Genomic DNA, 20,013 nt, shown 5'->3' with positions numbered 1-20,013 from the left:
CACGCGGAAATTATTTAGATGATAGAAAGAAGAATCTTATGACCTTACCATGTTTATGATGAAGAGCATCGAATAATACTTTGTTCCTTGCGGCCCACATACAAAATAATTTTGCATGCATATTTCCCTATATAAAGGGGGAAAGCATGGCATTATTATTTGCAAGTAAGACAGTTAGTTGGAGTTCATAGAAGAACGTGATATCAACTTAAGGTTAGTGCCTATTCCTAATCGATCTCCTTGAATAACTAGCTTTTTTATCTTAATCTATATCTATAATTAACATTCTAATTTTTAATACTTGGTCCATAGGAGAATACAATATAATATACCCTATAATTAAAGATGGCCAGCGTTAAGCAATATCAAGCGATGAAGGTGAAGTTTAGCAACAATGTTCAAGCTACGATTAGTGTGAAGCTCATCAATGGAGATGGAGAAGATCCAGCAGATGTTTATGGAAATATATCTGGTCGCTTCGGCATCGGTTCTCAGTTTCAATTATTTAATAAGAGCCAAAGTCAATATATTGAAGTAAGGCCTGGGGAATTCATTCCCTTAGAAAGAGATGAGGTGGTTGTGCCTGGAGAAGCGAGTGAACTTGAGATTACAGCATACTTGATGGATTATGATACTCTTTCTTCCGATGATGAAATTGCAAATGGTAAGGCTGTGTTTTAGTCAAATCTGCTGGTGAAGTGATAAGAAACCCATTACTGGAAAGTATGGCTCTATTGAAGTCAATGTAGTTTGGGGTTAATCTTGATTGGGATGGTTCCCAATCAATCCCGGTGCAGTGTTACTAGCTAGCTAGTATAACTAAATAAAACATGGATTCTAAATTCCTGCACTAGTATTCAAGTATCCTATGCAGTCATGTACTACTTCAAAACAATTATCTAATTATATGTTTTTGCCTACTCAACAGAGTATGCGTGAATGTGTGTTTTTATCCTATATCGCCAATCTTTTCCCAATTGTGATAATCGTAGAATTTCAAACGACAAATTAAGTCTCAATTCTAGAACATGATAGATTTTTGAAGATATTATCATATTTGTTAAAAAGATTACGTCTCCTATTAGACGATTTGACTTATCTTAGTTGATTTTATCGATCATAGACTCTTAAGAGAAAAGGTAAAAGAAATTGGTATGAATTAGTAAATTGTGTGACTAAAAAATTTGGTTTGTATCATATTATAATACACTTTCTAGTATTCTAAATAAACGAGAAATTGACACTATTAATCAATTATTTTTTATCCTATTTTCTCGCTTTTTATCTAAACAACGTCATATTCAAGTGGGCTATTACTAGATTCGTCTCAATGTATAATTTTAAAATATCAACTATTTATAACTTTTACTTGCATGCAATTAAATACATTAATAATTAAAGAAGGGCATTGAGCTAAGTGAAAAAGTGATTTTCAAACTTATTTAGAAAAGGGGGAAGTTTATATCTATTTTAAAAATTTGTCCATATAATTCATTTTATAAGGCTTCAATTATTACCATTACCCGTAAGACCACTAATTTTTTCCTACTGCTCAAGGAATCATATTTTGGTGAATGAATAAGAATAATATATTAGACTACCGTAATCATGATGGAGCCAATATAATTGAATTCATATAGCCCCTACTACATAAGATAATTACAATAATAATTTGGCATCAACTTGCCATTATGAAACATTGACAAGAATCGGTAAACCTTTTATTTGTGAAATTTGTATGAATGTTATTCCAAAAGGATTTTTTTTCTTTTTGAGAAATTTGGTCACTTAACCCTTTTTATGGGTATAAATTTAGCAATATCATAGAACCCCTAGATTTTTCGAGACAACAAAAGTAACAAAATTTGGATGAATGTATAGTTATACTACTTTTCTATATACCTCTCGTGATCATGATGGGGCCTAAAGAATAAATTCATGTATACCCTACGCCTAAAGAAATGAATTCATGTATTCTCTATCTACATCATTGTCCAATTTTGAGATTGGACCACAAACAATTGTGAGACGCCTAATTATATCATACTCGAATAAACGCATATCTACATCATAGTGAATAATTGTTCTGATAGACCTATAGCAACAATGGTTGGCCCTAGAGAATAAAAGAATCCGTAGAACCCTTTACCCATATGAAAACATAAAAAGCAAAAATTTGGGCCTACGTACCATTATGAAAATATTGATATATATTTTTAAGCTTTTTTAACGAAAAACAAATGATCTAAATTTTACTCCTCCGATCTTTATTCATTGGAAAAATTGACGATAAAGGTCTCAACTTTGGGTGATAATTTTTAAAAGGTTTGAATTATTGATTAACCTGTGTAGGTCCCAACTTTAGGGGGTATTAACTTTTAGCGGGCTTTAGTGACTTGAAACTGGCTTAATAGGTCATAACTTGTAAAACTTGGGTCACACCAGAAGGGTTAATTGAGGGAGGGAAGTAGGAACTAGGTGAGATTCAAAAAAAAAGCGTCAGTTTTAAGTCACCGAGGCCCGCTAAAAGTTAAAACCCCCTAAAGTTGGGACCTACACAGGTTAATCAATAGTTCAAACCTTTTAAAAATTATCGCCCAAAGTTCAGACCTCTATTGTCAATTTTTCCTTATTTATTTACTCGTATTTATTTTTGGGATGTCCCTTATTAGTTTACCCATTGTTCATGTTTCTGTTTTTGGAATGGGACCACTAACATTCCATCACACATACATTCAACTTTAATATAAAATAATATTTTTTCTTTCTTTCTGTATTGCACAATATTATTTCTCCTAAAACTCTGTGCAAAATAAACAGTTAAACTAATAAAGACCGGAGGGGGTATTTTTTAATGTATTATTATTTTAATATTTCGGTCATCATTTAGTTTTTAGGGGTCTTTCAAATTTTTAGCATTAATCTGATGAATCAAAAAACATTTTTTCATGGACCTGGGAATCACATTCGAATGAAATTAAAGAACAATAGTCATATTGATTGATTGACCTTTTAAGAATAATATAGGGCCCATTGACAGAATTTGTAGCCCTCCATCGACCGACATAAGAAGATAACTTTGGGACCAACTTACTGTTAATATGTGATAAGAATTAATATAAATAATTAAACCTTTTGATAAAGAAAATAGGTAAGTATGATACCAAATAATCCAATTTTATTGAAAAAATTGGGTCAATGTTTCAAACAAATAATTTTTTTTAATTTACTCTATCGTCTAACAAGGTTTGAGAAAATTGGTATGAGCAATTAAACCAATCGAATAAGAGAATTGCTAGGAACAATTAAACTTGTTGACAAAGAAAATTGTTATGAACAATTAAACTTATTGATAAAGAAAATTGGTATAAATCATATAATGATAGGTTTTCTAATTTAAATTTTTTTTAATTAGTACCATGAGCAAAGGATAAACAGAATGTTTTTCACACGGTCTACAAATCAGATTCGGATGAACATATAGTGAATTTTTTATTTTGTAAAACGTATTGGAATTAACATTGATATATCGGCTTGAAAGAATAAAATTTGTGGTGCCCCGGTCCACACCCACTTATATCCATATATATATACCCACGCGGAAATTATTTAGATGATAGAAAGAAGAATCTATATGACCTTACCATGTATGATGAAGAGCATCGAATAATACATTTGTTCCTTGCGGCCCACATACAAAATAATTTTGCATGCATATGTTCCCTATATAAAGGAGGGAAAGCATGACATTATTGTTTGCAAGTAAGACAATTAGTTGGAGTTCATAGAAGAGCGTGATATCAACTTAAGGTAAGTGCCTATTCCTAATCGATCTCCTTGAATAACTAGCTTGTTCATCTTAATCTATATCTATAATTAACATTCTAATTTTTAATACTTGGTCTATAGGAGAATACAATATAATATACCCTATAATTAAAGATGGCCAGCGTTAAGCAATATCAAGCGATGAAGGTGAAGTTTAGCAACAATGTTCAAGCTACGATCAGTGTGAAGCTCATCAATGGAGATGGAGAAGATCCAGCAGATGTTTATGGAAATATATCTGGTCGCTTCGGCATCGGTTCTCAGTTTCAATTATTTAATAAGAGCCAAAGTCAATATATTGAAGTAAGGCCTGGGGAATTCATTCCCTTAGAAAGAGATGAGGTGGTTGTGCCTGGAGAAGCGAGTGAACTTGAGATTACAGCATACTTGATGGATTATGATACTCTTTCTTCCGATGATGAAATTGCAAATGGTAAGGCTGTGTTTCTAGTCAAATCTGCTGGTGTAAGTGATAAGAAACCCATTACTGGAAAGTATGGCTCTATTGAAGTCAATGTAGTTTGGGGTTAATCTTGATTGGGATGGTTCCCAATAAATCCCGGTGCAGTGTTACTAGCTAGCTAGTATAACTAAATAAAACATGGATTCTAAATTCCTGCACTAGGATTCAAGTATCCTATGCAGTCATGTACTACTTCAAAACAACTATCTAATTATATGTTTTTGCCTACTCAACAGATCGAGTATGCGTGAATGTGTGTTTTTATCCTATATCGCCAATCATTTCCCAATTGTGATAATCGTAGAATTTCAAACGACTAATTAAGTCTCAATTCTAGAACATGATAGATTTTTGAAGATATTATCATATTTGTTAAAAAGATTACGTCTCCTATTAGACGATTTGACTTATCTTAGTTGATTTTATCGATCATAGACTCTTAAGAGAAAAGGTAAAAGAAATTGGTATGAATCATAAAATTGTGTGACTGAAAAATTTGGTTTGTATCATATTATAATACACTTTTTAGTATTATAAATAAACGAGAATTGACACTATTAATCAATTAATTTTTATCCTATTTTCTCGCTTTTTTCTAAACAACGTCATATTCAAGTGGGCTATTACTAGATTCGTCTCAATGTATAATTTTAAAATATCAACTATTTATAACTTTTACTTGCATGCAATTAAATACATTAATAATTAAAGAAGGGCATTGAGCTAAGTGAAAAAGTGATTTTCAAACTTATTTAGAAAAGGGGGAAGTTTATATCTATTTTAAAAATTTGTCCCATATAATTCATTTTATAAGGCTTCAATTATTACCATTACCCGTAAGACCACTTAATTTTTTCCTACTGCTCAAGGAATCATATTTTGGTGAATGAATAAGAATAATATATTAGACCTACCGTAATCATGATGGAGCCAATATAATTGAATTCATATAGCCCCTACTCACATAAGATAATTACAATAATAATTTGGCATCAACTTGCCATTATGAAACATTGACAAGAATCGGTAAACCTTTTATTTGTGAAATTTGTATGAATGTTATTCCAAAATGGATTTTTTTTTTTTTGAGAAATTTGGTCACTTAACCCTTTTTATGGGTATACATTTAGCAATATCATAGAACCCCTAGATTTTTCGAGACAACAAAAGTAACAAAATTTGGATGAATGTATAGTTATACTACTTTTCTATATACCTATCGTGATCATGATGGGGCCTAAAGAATAAATTCATGTATTCCCTACGCCTAAAGAAATGAATTCATGTATTCTCTATCTACATCATAGTCCAATTTTTAGATTGGACCACAAACAATTGTGAGACGCCTAATTATATCATACTCGAATAAACGCATATCTACATCATAGTGAATAATGGTTCTGATAGACCTATAGCAACAATGGTTGGCCCTAGAGAATAAAAGAATCCGTAGAACCCTTTACCCATATGAAAACATAAAAAGCAAAAATTTGGGCCTACGTACCATTATGAAAATATTGATATAAATTTTTAAGCTTTTTTAACGAAAAACAAATGATCTAAATTTTACTCCTCTGATCTTTATTCATTTACTCGAATTTATTTTTGGGATGTCCCTTATTAGTTTACCCATTGTTCATGTTTCTGCTTTTGGAATGGGACCACTAACATTCCATCACACATACATTCAACTTTAGTATAAAATAATAGTTTTTCTTTCTTTATGTATCGCACAAGATTATTTCTCCTAAAACTCTGTGCAAAATAAACAGTTAAACTAATAAAGACCGGAGGGGGTATTTTTTAATGTATTATTATTTTAATATTTCGGTCATCACTTAGTTTTTATGGGTCTTTCCAATTTTTAGCATTAATCTGATGAATCAAAAAACATTTTTTCATGGACCTGGGAATCACATTCGAATGAAATCAAAGAACAATAGTCATATTGATTGATTGACCTTTTAAGAATAATATGGGGCCCATTGATAGAATTTGTAGCCCTCCATCGACCGACATAAGAAGATAACTTTGGGACCAACTTACTGTTAATATGTGATAAGAATTAATATAAATAATTAAACCTTTTGATAGAGAAAATAGGTAAGTATGATACCAGATAATCCAATTTTATTGAAAAAATTGGGTCAATGCTTCAAACAATTAATTTTTTTTTAATTTACTCTATCGTCTAACAAGGTTTGAGAAAATTGGTATGAGCAATTAAACCAATCGAATAAGAGAATTGCTAGGAACAATTAAACTTGTTGACAAAGAAAATTGGTATGAACAATTAAACTTATTGATAAAGAAAATTGGTATAAATCATATAATGATAGGTTTTCTAATTTAAATTTTTTTTTAATTAGTACCATGAGCAAAGGATAAACAGAATGTTTTTCACACGGTCTACAAATCAGATTCGGATGAACATATAGTGAATTTTTTATTTTGTAAAACGTATTGGAATTAACATTGATATATCGGCTTGAAAGAATAAAATTTGTGGTGCCCCGGTCCACACCCACTTATATCCATATATATATACCCACGCGGAAATTATTTAGATGATAGAAAGAAGAATCCATATGACCTTACCATGTATGATGAAGAGCATCGAATAATACATTTGTTCCTTGCGGCCCACATACAAAATAATTTTGCATGCATATGTTCCCTATATAAAGGGGGGAAAGCATGGCATTATTGTTTACAAGTAAGACAGTTAGTTGGAGTTCATAGAAGAGCGTGATATCAAGTTAAGGTAAGTGCCTATTCCTAATCGATCTCCTTGAATAACTAGCTTGTTATCTTAATCTATATCTATAATTAACATTCTAATTTTTAATACTTGGTCCATAGGAGAATACAATATAATATACCCTATAATTAAAGATGGCCAGCGTTAAGCAATATCAAGCGATGAAGGTGAAGTTTAGCAACAATGTTCAAGCTACGATTAGTGTGAAGCTTATCAATGGAGATGGAGAAGATCCAGCAGATGTTTATGGAAATATATCTGGTCACTTCGGCATCGGTTCTCAGTTTCAATTATTTAATAAGAGCCAAAGTCAATATATTGAAGTAAGGCCTGGGGAATTCATTCCCTTAGAAAGAGATGAGGTGGTTGTGCCTGGAGAAGCGAGTGAACTTGAGATTACAGCATACTTGATGGATTATGATACTCTTTCTTCCGATGATGAAATTGCAAATGGTAAGGCTGTGTTTCTAGTCAAATCTGCTGGTGGAGTGATAAGAAACCCATTACTGGAAAGTATGGCTCTATTGAAGTCAATGTGTTTGGGGTTAATCTTGATTGGGATGGTTCCCAATCAATCCCGGTGCAGTGTTACTAGCTAGCTAGTATAACTAAATAAAACATGGATTCTAAATTCCTGCACTAGTATTCAAGTATCCTATGCAGTCATGTACTACTTCAAAACAATTATCTAATTATATGTTTTTGCCTACTCAACAGAGTATTGTGAATGTGTGTTTTTATCCTATATCGCCAATCTTTTCCCAATTGTGATAATCGTAGAATTTCAAATGACAAATTAAGTCTCAATTCTAGAACATGATCGATTTTTGAAGATATTATCATATTTGTTAAAAAGATTACGTCTCCTATTAGACGATTTGACTTATCTTAGTGATTTTATCGATCATAGACTCTTAAGAGAAAAGGTAAAAGAAATCTGTATGAATCATAAATTGTGTGACTGAAAAATTTGGTTTGTATCATATTATAATACACTTTCTAGTATTATAAATAAACGAGAAATTGACACTATTAATCAATTATTTTTTATCCTATTTTCTCGCTTTTTTCTAAACAACGTCATATTCAAGTGGGCTATTACTAGATTCGTCTCAATGTATAATTTTAAAATATCAACTATTTATAACTTTTACTTGCATGCAATTAAATATATTAATGCTTAAAGAAGGGCATTGAGCTAAGTGAAAAAGTGATTTTCAAACTTATTTAGAAAAGGGGGAAGTTATATCTATTTTAAAAATTGCCATATAATTCATTTTATAAGGCTTCAATTATTACCATTACCCGTAAGACCACTAATTTTTTCCTACTGCTCAAGAATCATATTTTGGTGAATGAATAAGAATAATATATTAGACTATACCGTAATCATGATGGAGCCAATATAATTGAATTCATATAGCCCTACTCACATAAGATAATTACAATAATAATTTGGCATCAACTTGCCATTATGAAACATTGACAAGAATCGGTAAACCTTTTATTTGTGAAATTTGTATAAGTGTTATTCCAAAATGGATTTTTTTTCTTTTTTGAGAAATTTGGTCACTTAACCCTTTTATGGGTATAAATTTAGCAATATCATAGAACCCCTAGATTTTTCGAGACAACAAAAGTAACAAAATTTGGATGAATGTATAGTTATACTACTTTTCTATATACCTCTCGTGATCATGATGGGGCCTAAAGAATAATTCATGTATCCCTAGCCTAAAGAAATGAATTCATGTATTCTCTATCTACATCGTAGTCCAATTTTGAGATTGGACCACAAACAATTGTGAGACGCCTAATTATACATACTCGAATAAACGCATATCTTACATCATAGTGAATAATTGTTCTGATAGACCTATAGCAACAATGGTTGGCCCTAGAGAATAAAAGAATCCGTAGAACCCTTTACCCATATGAAAACATAAAAAGCAAAAATTTGGGCCTACGTACCATTATGAAAATATTGATATAAATTTTTAAAGCTTTTTTAACGAAAAACAAATGATCTAAATTTTACTCCTCCGATCTTTATTCATTTACTCGTATTTATTTTTGGGATGTCCCTTATTAGTTTACCCATTGTTCATGTTTCTGTTTTTGGAATGGGACCACTAACATTCCATCACACATACATTCAACTTTAATATAAAATAATAGTTTTTCTTTATTTCTGTATCGCACAATATTATTTCTCCTAAAACTCTGTGCAAAAAAACAGTTAAACTAATAAAGACCGGAGGGGGTATTTTTAATGTATTATTATTTTAATATTTCGGTCATCACTTAGTTTTTAGGGGTCTTTCCAATTTTTAGCATTAATCTGATGAATCAAAAAATATTTTTTCATGGACCTGGGAATCACATTCGAATGAAATTAAAGAACAATAGTCAATTGATTGATTGACCTTTTAAGAATAATATGGGGCCCATTGATAGAATTTGTAGCCCTCCATCGACCGACATAAGAAGATAACTTTGGGACAACTTACTGTTAATATGTGATAAGAATTAATATAAATAATTAAACTTTTGATAGAGAAAATAGGTAAGTATGATACCAGATAATCCAATTTTATTGAAAAAATTGGGTCATGTTTCAAACAAAGAATTTTTTTTTAATTTACTCTATCGTCTAACAAGGTTTGAGAAAATTGGTATGAGTAATTAAACCAATCGAATAAGAGAATTGCTAGGAACAATTAAACTTGTTGACAAAGAAAATTGTATGAACAATTAAACTTATTGATAAAGAAAATTGGTATAAATCATATAATGATAGGTTTTCTAATTTAAATTTTTTTTAATTAGTACCATGAGCAAAGGATAAACAAATTTTTTCACACGGTCTACAAATCAGATTCGGATGAACATATAGTGAATTTTTTATTTTGTAAAACGTATTGGAATTAACATTGATATATCGGCTTGAAAGAATAAAATTTGTGGTGCCCCGGTCCACACCCACTATATCCATATATTATACCCACGCGGAAATTTTTAGATGATAGAAAGAGAATCTATATGACCTTACCATGTATGATGAAGAGCATCGAATAACACTTTGTTCCTTGCGGCCCACATACAAAATAATTTTGCATGCATATGTTCCCTATATAAAGGGGGAAAGCATGGCATTATTGTTTGCAAGTAAGACATTAGTTGGAGTTCATAGAAGAGCGTGATATCAACTTAAGGTAAGTGCCTATTCCTAATCGATCTCCTTGAATAACTAGCTTGTTCATCTTAATCTATATCTATAATTAACATTCTAATTTTTAATACTTGGTCCATAGGAGAATACAATATAATATACCCTATAATTAAAGATGGCCAGCGTTAAGCAATATCAAGCGATGAAGGTGAAGTTTAGCAACAATGTTCAAGCTACGATTAGTGTGAAGCTCATCAATGGAGATGGAGAAGATCCAGCAGATGTTTATGGAAATATATCTGGTCGCTTCGGCATCGGTTCTCAGTTTCAATTATTTAATAAGAGCCAAAGTCAATATATTGAAGTAAGGCCTGGGGAATTCATTCCCTTAGAAAGGGATGAGGTGGTTGTGCCTGGAGAAGCGAGTGAACTTGAGATTACAGCATACTTGATGGATTATGATACTCTTTCTTCCGATGATGAAATTGCAAATGGTAAGGCTGTGTTTCTAGTCAAATCTGCTGGTGAAGTGATAAGAAACCCATTACTGGAAAGTATGGCTCTATTGAAGTCAATGTAGTTTGGGGTTAATCTTGATTGGGATGGTTCCCAATCAATCCCGGTGCAGTGTTACTAGCTAGCTAGTATAACTAAATAAAACATGGATTCTAAATTCCTGCACTAGGATTCAACTATCCTATGCGTCATGTACTACTTCAAACATTATCTAATTATATGTTTTTGCCTACTCAACAGAGTATGCGTGAATGTGTGTTTTTATCCTATATCGCCAATCTTTTCCAATTGTGATAATCGTAGAATTTCAAACGACTAATTAAGTCTCAATTCTAGAACATGATAGATTTTTGAAGATATTATCATATTTGTTAAAAAGATTACGTCTCCTATTAGACGATTTGACTTATCTTAGTTGATTTTATCGATCATAGACTCTTAAGAGAAAAGGTAAAAGAAATTGGTATGAATCATAAATTGTGTGACTGAAAAATTTGGTTTGTATCATATTATATACACTTTTAGTATTTAAATAAACGAGTAATTGACACTATTAATCAATTATTTTATCCTATTTTCTCGCTTTTTTCTAAACAACGTCATATTCAAGTGGGCTATTACAAGATTCGTTTCAATGTATAATTTTAAAATATCAACTATATTTATAACTTTTACTTGCATGTAATTAAATACATTAATAATTAAAGAAGGGCATTGAGCTAAGTGAAAAAGTGATTTTCAAACTTATTTAGAAAAGGGGGAAGTTTATATCTATTTTAAAAATTTGTCCATATAATTCATTTTATAAGGCTTCAATTATTACCATCACCCGTAAGACCACATAATTTTTTCCTACTGCTCAATGAATCATATTTTGGTGAATGAATAAGAATAATATATTAGACTTACCGTAATCATGATGGAGCCAATATAATTGAATTCATATAGCCCCTACTCACATAAGATAATTACAATAATAATTTGGCATCAACTTGCCATTATGAAACATTGACAAGAATATCGGTAACCTTTTATTTGTGAAATTTGTATGAATGTTATTCCAAAATGGATTTTTTTCTTTTTTGAGAAATTTGGTCACTTAACCCTTTTTATGGGTATAAATTTAGCAATATCATAGAACCCCTAGATTTTTCGAGACAAAAAAAGTAACAAAATTTGGATGAATGTATAGTTATACTACTTTTCTATATACCTATCGTGATCATGATGGGGCCTAAAGAATAAATTCATGTATACCCTACGCCTAAAGAAATGAATTCGTGTATTCTCTATCTACATCGTAGTCCAATTTTGAGATTGGACCACAAACAATTGTGAGACGCCTAATTATATCATACTGAATAAACGCATATACTACATCATAGTGAATAATTGTTTCTGATAGACCTATAGCAACAATGGTTGGCCCTAGAGAATAAAAGAATCCGTAGAACCCTTTACCCATATGAAAACATAAAAAGCAAAAATTTGGGCCTACGTACCATTATGAAAATATTGATATAAATTTTTAAGATTTTTTAACGAAAAACAAATGATCTAAATTTTACTCCTCCTATCTTTATTCATTTACTCGTATTATTTTTGGATGTCCCTTATTAGTTTACCCTTGTTCATGTTTTTGGAATGGGACCACTAACATTCCATCACACATACATTCAACTTTAATATAAAATAATAGTTTTTCTTTCTTTCTGTATCGCACAATATTATTTCTCCTAAAACTCTGTGCAAAAAAAACAGTTAAACTAATAAACACCGGAGGGGGGTATTTTTTAATGTATTATTATTTTAATATTTCGGTCATCACTTAGTTTTTAGGGGTCTTTCCAATTTTTAGCATTAATCTGATGAATCAAAAAACATTTTTTCATGGACCTGGGAATCACATTCGATGAATAAAGAACAATAGTCATATTGATTGATTGACCTTTTAGAATAATATGGGGCCCATTGATAGAATTTGTAGCCCTCCATCGACCGACATAAGAAGATAAACTTTGGGACCAACTTACTGTTAATATGTGATAAGAATTAATATAAATAATTAAACCTTTTGATAGAGAAAATAGGTAAGTATGATACCAGATAATCCAATTTTATTGAAAAAATTGGGTCACTGTTTCAAACAAAGAATTTTTTTTTTAATTTACTCTATCGTCTAACAAGGTTTGAGAAAATTGGTATGAGCAATTAAACCAATCGAATAAGAGAATTGCTAGGAACAATTAAACTTGTTGACAAAAGAAAATTGGTATGAACAATTAAACTTATTGATAAAGAAAATTGGTATAAATCATATAATGATAGGTTTTCTAATTTAAATTTTTTTTAATTAGTACCATGAGCAAAGATAAACAGAATGTTTTTTCACACGGTCTACAATCAGATTCGGATGAACAATAGTGAATTTTTTATTTTTTAAACGTATTGGAATTAACATTGATATATCGGCTTGAAAGAATAAAATTGTTGGTGCCCCGGTCCACACCCACTATATCCATATATATATACCCACGCGGAAATTATTTAGATGATAGAAAGAAGAATCTATATGACCTTACCATTGTTATGAAGAGCATCGAATAACACTTTGTTCCTTGCGGCCCACATACAAAATAATTTTGCATGCATATGTTCCCTATATAAAGGGGGAAAGCATGGCATTATTGTTTGCAAGTAAGACAATTAGTTGGAGTTCATAGAAGAGCGTGATATCAACTTAAGGTAAGTGCCTATTCCTAATCGATCTCCTTGAATAACTAGCTTGTTCATCTTAATCTATATCTATAATTAACATTCTAATTTTTAATACTTGGTCCATAGGAGAATACAATATAATATACCCTATAATTAAAGATGGCCAGCGTTAAGCAATATCAAGCGATGAAGGTGAAGTTTAGCAACAATGTTCAAGCTACGATAGTGTGAAGCTCATCAATGGAGATGGAGAAGATCCAGCAGATGTTTATGGAAATATATCTGGTCGCTTCGGCATCGGTTCTCAGTTTCAATTATTTAATAAGAGCCAAAGTCAATATATTGAAGTAAGGCCTGGGGAATTCATTCCCTTAGAAAGAGATGAGGTGGTTGTGCCTGAGAAGCGAGTGAACTTGAGATTACAGCATACTTGATGGATTATGATACTCTTTCTTCCGATGATGAAATTGCAAATGGTAAGGCTGTGTTTCTAGTCAAATCTGCTGGTGAAGTGATAAGAAACCCATTATGGAAAGTATGGCTCTATTGAAGTCAATGTAGTTTGGGGTTAATCTTGATTGGGATGGTTCCCAATCAATCCCGGTGCAGTGTTACTAGCTAGCTAGTATAACTAAATAAAACATGGATTCTAAATTCCTGCACTAGTATTCAACTATCCTATGCAGTTATGTACTACTTCAAAACAATTATCTAATTATATTTTTTGCCTACTCAACGATAGAGTATGGGTGAATGTGTGTTTTCTCCCTATATCGCCAATCTTTTCCCAATTGTGATAATCGTAGAATTTCAAACGACTAATTAAGTCTCAATTCTAGAACATGATAGATTTTTGAAGATATTATCATATTTGTTAAAAAGATTACGTCTCCTATTAGACGATTTGACTTATCTTAGTTGATTTTATCGATCATAGACTCTTAAGAGAAAAGGTAAAAGAAATTGGTATGAATCATAAAATTGTGTGACTGAAAAATTTGGTTTGTATCATATTATATACACTTTCTAGTATTATAAATAAACGGAAAATTGACATATTAATCAATTATTTTTATCCTATTTTCTCGCTTTTTTCTAAACAACGTCATATTCAAGTGGGCTATTACTAGATTCGTCTCAAGTATAATTTTAAAATATCAACTATTTATAACTTTTACTTGCATGTTAAATACATTAATAATTAAAGAAGGGCATTGGAGCTAAGTGAAAAAGTGATTTTCAAACTTATTTAGAAAAGGGGGAAGTTTATATCTATTTTAAAAATTTGTCCATATAATTCATTTTATAAGGCTTCATTTATTACCATTACCGTAAGACCACTTAATTTTTTCCTACTGCTCAAGGAATCATATTTTGGTGAATGAATAAAAATAATATATTAGACCTACGTAATCATGATGGAGCCAATATAATTGAATTCATATAGCCCCTACTCAACATAAGATAATTACAATAATAATTTGGCATCAACTTGCCATTATGAAACATTGACAAGAATCGGTAAACCTTTTATTTGTGAAATTGTATAATGTTATTCCAAAATGGATTTTTCTTTTTTGAGAAATTTGGTCACTTAACCCTTTTATGGGTATAAATTTAGCAATATCATAGAACCCCTAGATTTTTCGAGACAACAAAAGTAACAAAATTTGGATGAATGTATAGTTATACTACTTTTCTATATACCTATCGTGATCATGATGGGGCCTAAAGAATAAATTCATGTATTCCCTACGCCTAAAGAAATGAATTCATGTATTCTCTATCTACATCATAGTCCAATTTTGAGATTGGACCACAAACAATTGTGAGACGCCTAATTATCATATACTCCAATAAACGCATATCTACATTATAGTGAACAATTGTTCTGATAACCTATAGCAACAATGGTTGGCCCTAGAGAATAAAAGAATCCGTAGAACCCTTTACCCATATGAAAACATAAAAAGCAAAAATTTGGGCCTACGTACCATTATGAAAATATTGATATAAATTTTTAAGATTTTTTAACGAAAAACAAATGATCTAAATTTTACTCCTCCTATCTTTATTCATTTACTCGTATTTATTTTTGGGATGTCCCTTATTAGTTTACCCATTGTTCATGTTTCTGTTTTTGGAATGGGACCACTAACATTCCATGACACATACATTCAACTTTAGTATAAAATAATAGTTTTTCTTTCTGTATCGCACAATATTATTTCTCCTAAAACTCTGTGCAAAATAATCAGTTAAACTAATAAAGACCGGAGGGGGTATTTTTTAATGTATTATTATTTTAATATTTCGGTCATCACTTAGTTTTTAGGGGTCTTTCCAATTTTTAGCATTAATCTGATGAATCAAAAAATATTTTTTCATGGACCTGGGAATCACATTCGAATGAAATTAAAGAACAATAGTCATATTGATTGATTGACCTTTTAAGAATAATATGAGGCGCATTGATAGAATTTGTAGCCCTCCATCGACCGACATAAGAATATAACTTTGGGACCAACTTACTGTTAATATGTGATAGAATTAATATAAATAATTAAACCTTTTGATAGAGAAAATAGGTAAGTATGATACCAGATAATCCAATTTTATTGAAAAATTTGGGTCAATGTTTCAAACAAAGAATTTTTTTTAATTTACTCTATCGTCTAACAAGGTTTGAGAAAATTGGTATGAGCAATTAAACCAATCGAATAAGAGAATTGCTAGGAACAATTAAACTTGTTGACAAAGAAAATTGGTATGAACAATTAAACTTATTGATAAGAAAATTGGTATAAATCATATAATGATAGGTTTTCTAATTTAATTTTTTTAATTATGTACCATGAGCAAAGGATAAACAGAATGTTTTTCACACGGTCTAAATCAGATTCGGATGAACATATAGTGAATTTTTTTTTGTAAACGTATTGGAATTAACATTGATATATCGGCTTGAAAGAATAAAATTGTGGTGCCCCGGTCCACACCCACTTATATCCATATATATATACCCACGCGGAAATTATTTAGATGATAGAAAGAAGAATCTATATGACCTTACCATGTATGATGAAGAGCATCGAATAACACATTTGTTCCTTGCGGCCCACATACAAAATAATTTTGCATGCATATGTTCCCTATATAAAGGGGGAAAGCATGGCATTATTGTTTGCAAGTAAGACAATTAGTTGGAGTTCATAGAAGAGACGTGATATCAACTTAAGGTAAGTGCCTTCCTAATCGATCTCCTTGAATAACTAGCTTGTTCATCTTAATCTATATCTATAATTAACATTCTAATTTTTAATACTTGGTCCATAGGAGAATACAATATAATATACCCTATAATTAAAGATGGCCAGCGTTAAGCAATATCAAGCGATGAAGGTGAAGTTTAGCAACAATGTTCAAGCTACGATTAGTGTGAAGCTCATCAATGGAGATGGAGAAGATCCAGCAGATGTTTATGGAAATATATCTGGTCGCTTCGGCATCGGTTCTCAGTTTCAATTATTTAATAAGAGCCAAAGTCAATATATTGAAGTAAGGCCTGGGGAATTCATTCCCTTAGAAAGAGATGAGGTGGTTGTGCCTGGAGAAGCGAGTGAACTTGAGATTACAGCATACTTGATGGATTATGATACTCTTTCTTCCGATGATGAAATTGCAAATGGTAAGGCTGTGTTTCTAGTCAAATCTGCTGGTGTAAGTGATAAGAAACCCATTACTGGAAAGTATGGCTCTATTGAAGTCAATGTAGTTTGGGGTTAATCTTGATTGGGATGGTTCCCAATCAATCCCGGTGCAGTGTTACTAGCTAGCTAGTATAACTAAATAAAACATGGATTCTAAATTCCTGCACTAGTATTCAACTATCCTATGCAGTCATGTACTACTTCAAAACAATTATCTAATTATATGTTTTTGCCTACTCAACAGATCGAGTATGCGTGAATGTGTGTTTTTATCCTATATCGCCAATCATTTCCCAATTGTGATAATCGTAGAATTTCAACGAACTAATTAAGTCTCAATTCTAGAACACTGATAGATTTTTGAAGATATTATCATATTTGTTAAAAAGATTACGTCTCCTATTAGACGATTTGACTTATCTTAGTTGATTTTATCGATCATAGACTCTTAAGAGAAAAGGTAAAAGAAATTGGTATGAATCATAAAATTGTGTGACTGAAAAATTTGGTTTGTATCATATTATAATACACTTTCTAGTATTATAAATAAACGAGAAATTGACACTATTAATCAATTATTTTTTATCCTATTTTCTCGCTTTTTTCTAAACAACGTCATATTCAAGTGGGCTATTACTAGATTCGTCTCAATGTATAATTTTAAAATATCAACTATTTATAACTTTTATTGCATGCAATTAAATACATTAATAATTAAAGAAGGGCATTGAGCTAAGTGAAAAAGTGATTTTCAAACTTATTTAGAAAAGGGGAAGTTTATATCTATTTAAAAAATTGTCCCATATAATTCATTTTATAAGGCTTCAATTATTACCATTACCCGTAAGACCACATAATTTTTTCCTACTGCTCAAGGAATCATATTTTGGTGAATGAATAAGAATAATATATTAGACTACCGTAATCATGATGGAGCCAATATAATTAATTCATAAGCCCTACTCACATAAGATAATTACAATAATAATTTGGCATCAACTTGCCATTATGAAACATTGACAAGATGGTAAACCTTTTATTTGTGAAATTTGTATGAATGTTATACCAAAATAGATTTATTTTTTTTGAGAAATTTGGTCATTTAACCCTTTTTATGGGTATACATTTAGCAATATCATAGAACCCCTAGATTTTTCGAGACAACAAAAGTAACAAAATTTGGATGAATGTATAGTTATACTACTTTTCTATATACCTATCGTGATCATGATGTGGCCTAAAGAATGAATTCATGTATTCCCTACGCCTAAAGAAATGAATTCATGTATTCCTTATCTACATCAGAGTCCAATTTTGAGATTGGACCACAAACAATTGTGAGACGCCTAATTACATCATACTCCAATAAACGCATATCTACATCATAGTGAATAATTGTTCTGATAGACCTATAGCAACAATGGTTGGCCCTAGAGAATAAAAGAATCCGTAGAACCCTTTACCCATATGAAAACATAAAAAGCAAAAATTGGGCCTACTACCATTATGAAAATATTGATATAAATTTTTATTTTTTAACAAAAAACAAATGATCTAAATTTTCCTCCTCCGATCTTTATTCGTTTACTCGTATTTATTTTTGGGATGTCCCTTATTAGTTTACCCATTGTTCATGTTTCTATTTTTGGAATGGGACCACAAACATTCCATCACACATACATTCAACTTTAGTATAAAATAATAGTTTATCTTTCTTTCTGTATCGCACAATATTATTTCTCCTAAAACTCTGTGCAAAATAAACAGTTAAACTAATAAAGACCGGAGGGGGTATTTTTTAATGTATTATTATTTTAATATTTCGGTCATCACTTAGTTTTTAGGGGTCTTGCCAATTTTTAGCATTAATCTAATGAATCAAAAAACTTTTTTTCATGGACCTGGGAATCACATTTGAATGAAAGAACAATAGTCACATTGAATGATTGACATTTTAAGAATAATATGGGGCCCATTGATAGAAGTTGTAGCCCCCCCCCCCCATCGACCCACATAAGAAGATAAATTTGGGACCAACTTACTGTTAATATGTGATAAGAATTAGTATAATAACTAAACCTTTTGATAGAGAAAATAGGTAAGTATGATACCAGATAATCAAATTTTATTGAAAAAATTGGGTCAATGTTTCAAACAAAGAATTTTTTAAATTTACTCTATCGTCTAACAAGGTTTGAGAAAATTGGTATGAGCAATTAAACCAATCGAATAAGAGAATTGCTAGGAACAATTAAACTTGTTGACAAAGAAAATTGGTATGAACAATTAAACTTATTGACAAAGAAAATTGGTATAAATCATATAATGATAGGTTTTCTAATTTAAATTTTTTTTAATTAGTACCATGAGCAAAGGATAAACAGAATGTTTTTCACACGGTCTACAAATCAGATTCGGATGAACATATAGTGAATTTTTTATTTTGTAAAACGTATTGGAATTAACATTGATATATCGGCTTGAAAGAATAAAATTTGTGGTGCCTAGGTCCACACCCACTTATATCCATATATACATACCACGCGGAAATTATTTAGATGATAGAAAGAAGAATCTATATGACCTTACCATGTATGATGAAGAGCATCGAATAATACATTTGTTCCTTGCGGCCCACATACAAAAGAATTTTGCATGCATATGTTCCTTATATAAAGGGGGGAAAGCATGGCATTATTGTTTGCAAGTAAGAAAGTTTTTTTTTTTTTTTTTGCTAAGTAAGAGAAATATAATATCACCAAAAAACTTTTTTACAACCTAACCAGAAGTTCCAGAAATAAACAGCCCAACTAGGTTGGCCCCTTCATTAACTGGAACTCTGAAT

At 30.9% G+C, this 20,013-nt stretch overlaps 4 protein-coding genes, 1 long non-coding RNA gene and 1 pseudogene across 5 annotated transcripts; all 6 read left to right on the top strand.

Moving 5' to 3' along the window:
• The window catches only part of LOC130591334 (uncharacterized), a 74,009-nt pseudogene that overhangs the window by 10,723 nt on the left and 43,273 nt on the right, over nt 1–20,013 (top strand).
• On the top strand, nt 191–925 carry LOC125497597 (uncharacterized). Its single transcript, XM_048644947.2, has 2 exons — nt 191–213; nt 313–925. The coding sequence occupies exon 2, from the start codon at nt 346–348 to the stop codon at nt 679–681; it is 336 nt and encodes a 111-aa protein (XP_048500904.2). The 5' UTR covers nt 191–213; nt 313–345; the 3' UTR covers nt 682–925.
• On the top strand, nt 6,925–7,766 carry LOC125497596 (uncharacterized). Its single transcript, XM_048644946.2, has 2 exons — nt 6,925–7,055; nt 7,154–7,766. Exon 2 carries the CDS (start codon nt 7,187–7,189, stop codon nt 7,649–7,651), a length of 465 nt encoding a protein of 154 aa, XP_048500903.2. The 5' UTR covers nt 6,925–7,055; nt 7,154–7,186; the 3' UTR covers nt 7,652–7,766.
• On the top strand, nt 10,180–10,908 carry LOC130591563 (uncharacterized). Its single transcript, XM_057394963.1, has 2 exons — nt 10,180–10,267; nt 10,367–10,908. The coding sequence occupies exon 2, from the start codon at nt 10,400–10,402 to the stop codon at nt 10,802–10,804; it is 405 nt and encodes a 134-aa protein (XP_057250946.1). The 5' UTR covers nt 10,180–10,267; nt 10,367–10,399; the 3' UTR covers nt 10,805–10,908.
• On the top strand, nt 13,351–14,194 carry LOC125497603 (uncharacterized). The gene is made up of 2 exons (XR_008969347.1): nt 13,351–13,485; nt 13,585–14,194. It is a non-coding gene; the product is annotated as an uncharacterized LOC125497603 (long non-coding RNA).
• On the top strand, nt 16,795–17,428 carry LOC125497602 (uncharacterized). Its single transcript, XM_057394962.1, has one exon. It carries the CDS (start codon nt 16,828–16,830, stop codon nt 17,242–17,244), a length of 417 nt encoding a protein of 138 aa, XP_057250945.1. The 5' UTR covers nt 16,795–16,827; the 3' UTR covers nt 17,245–17,428.

Source organism: Beta vulgaris, chromosome 5 (genome assembly GCF_026745355.1).
Source record: "Beta vulgaris subsp. vulgaris cultivar EL10 chromosome 5, EL10.2, whole genome shotgun sequence".
Classification (NCBI taxonomy): domain Eukaryota; kingdom Viridiplantae; phylum Streptophyta; class Magnoliopsida; order Caryophyllales; family Amaranthaceae; genus Beta; species Beta vulgaris.
This window is presented reverse-complemented; position numbering and strand designations above follow the sequence as displayed.

Bases quoted from the DNA above. Each gene is read 5' to 3' on its own strand.
- LOC125497597 (XM_048644947.2), top strand. From the start codon at position 346: ATGGCCAGCGTTAAGCAATATCAAGCGATGAAGGTGAAGTTTAGCAAC.
- LOC125497596 (XM_048644946.2), top strand. From the start codon at position 7,187: ATGGCCAGCGTTAAGCAATATCAAGCGATGAAGGTGAAGTTTAGCAAC.
- LOC130591563 (XM_057394963.1), top strand. From the start codon at position 10,400: ATGGCCAGCGTTAAGCAATATCAAGCGATGAAGGTGAAGTTTAGCAAC.
- LOC125497602 (XM_057394962.1), top strand. From the start codon at position 16,828: ATGGCCAGCGTTAAGCAATATCAAGCGATGAAGGTGAAGTTTAGCAAC.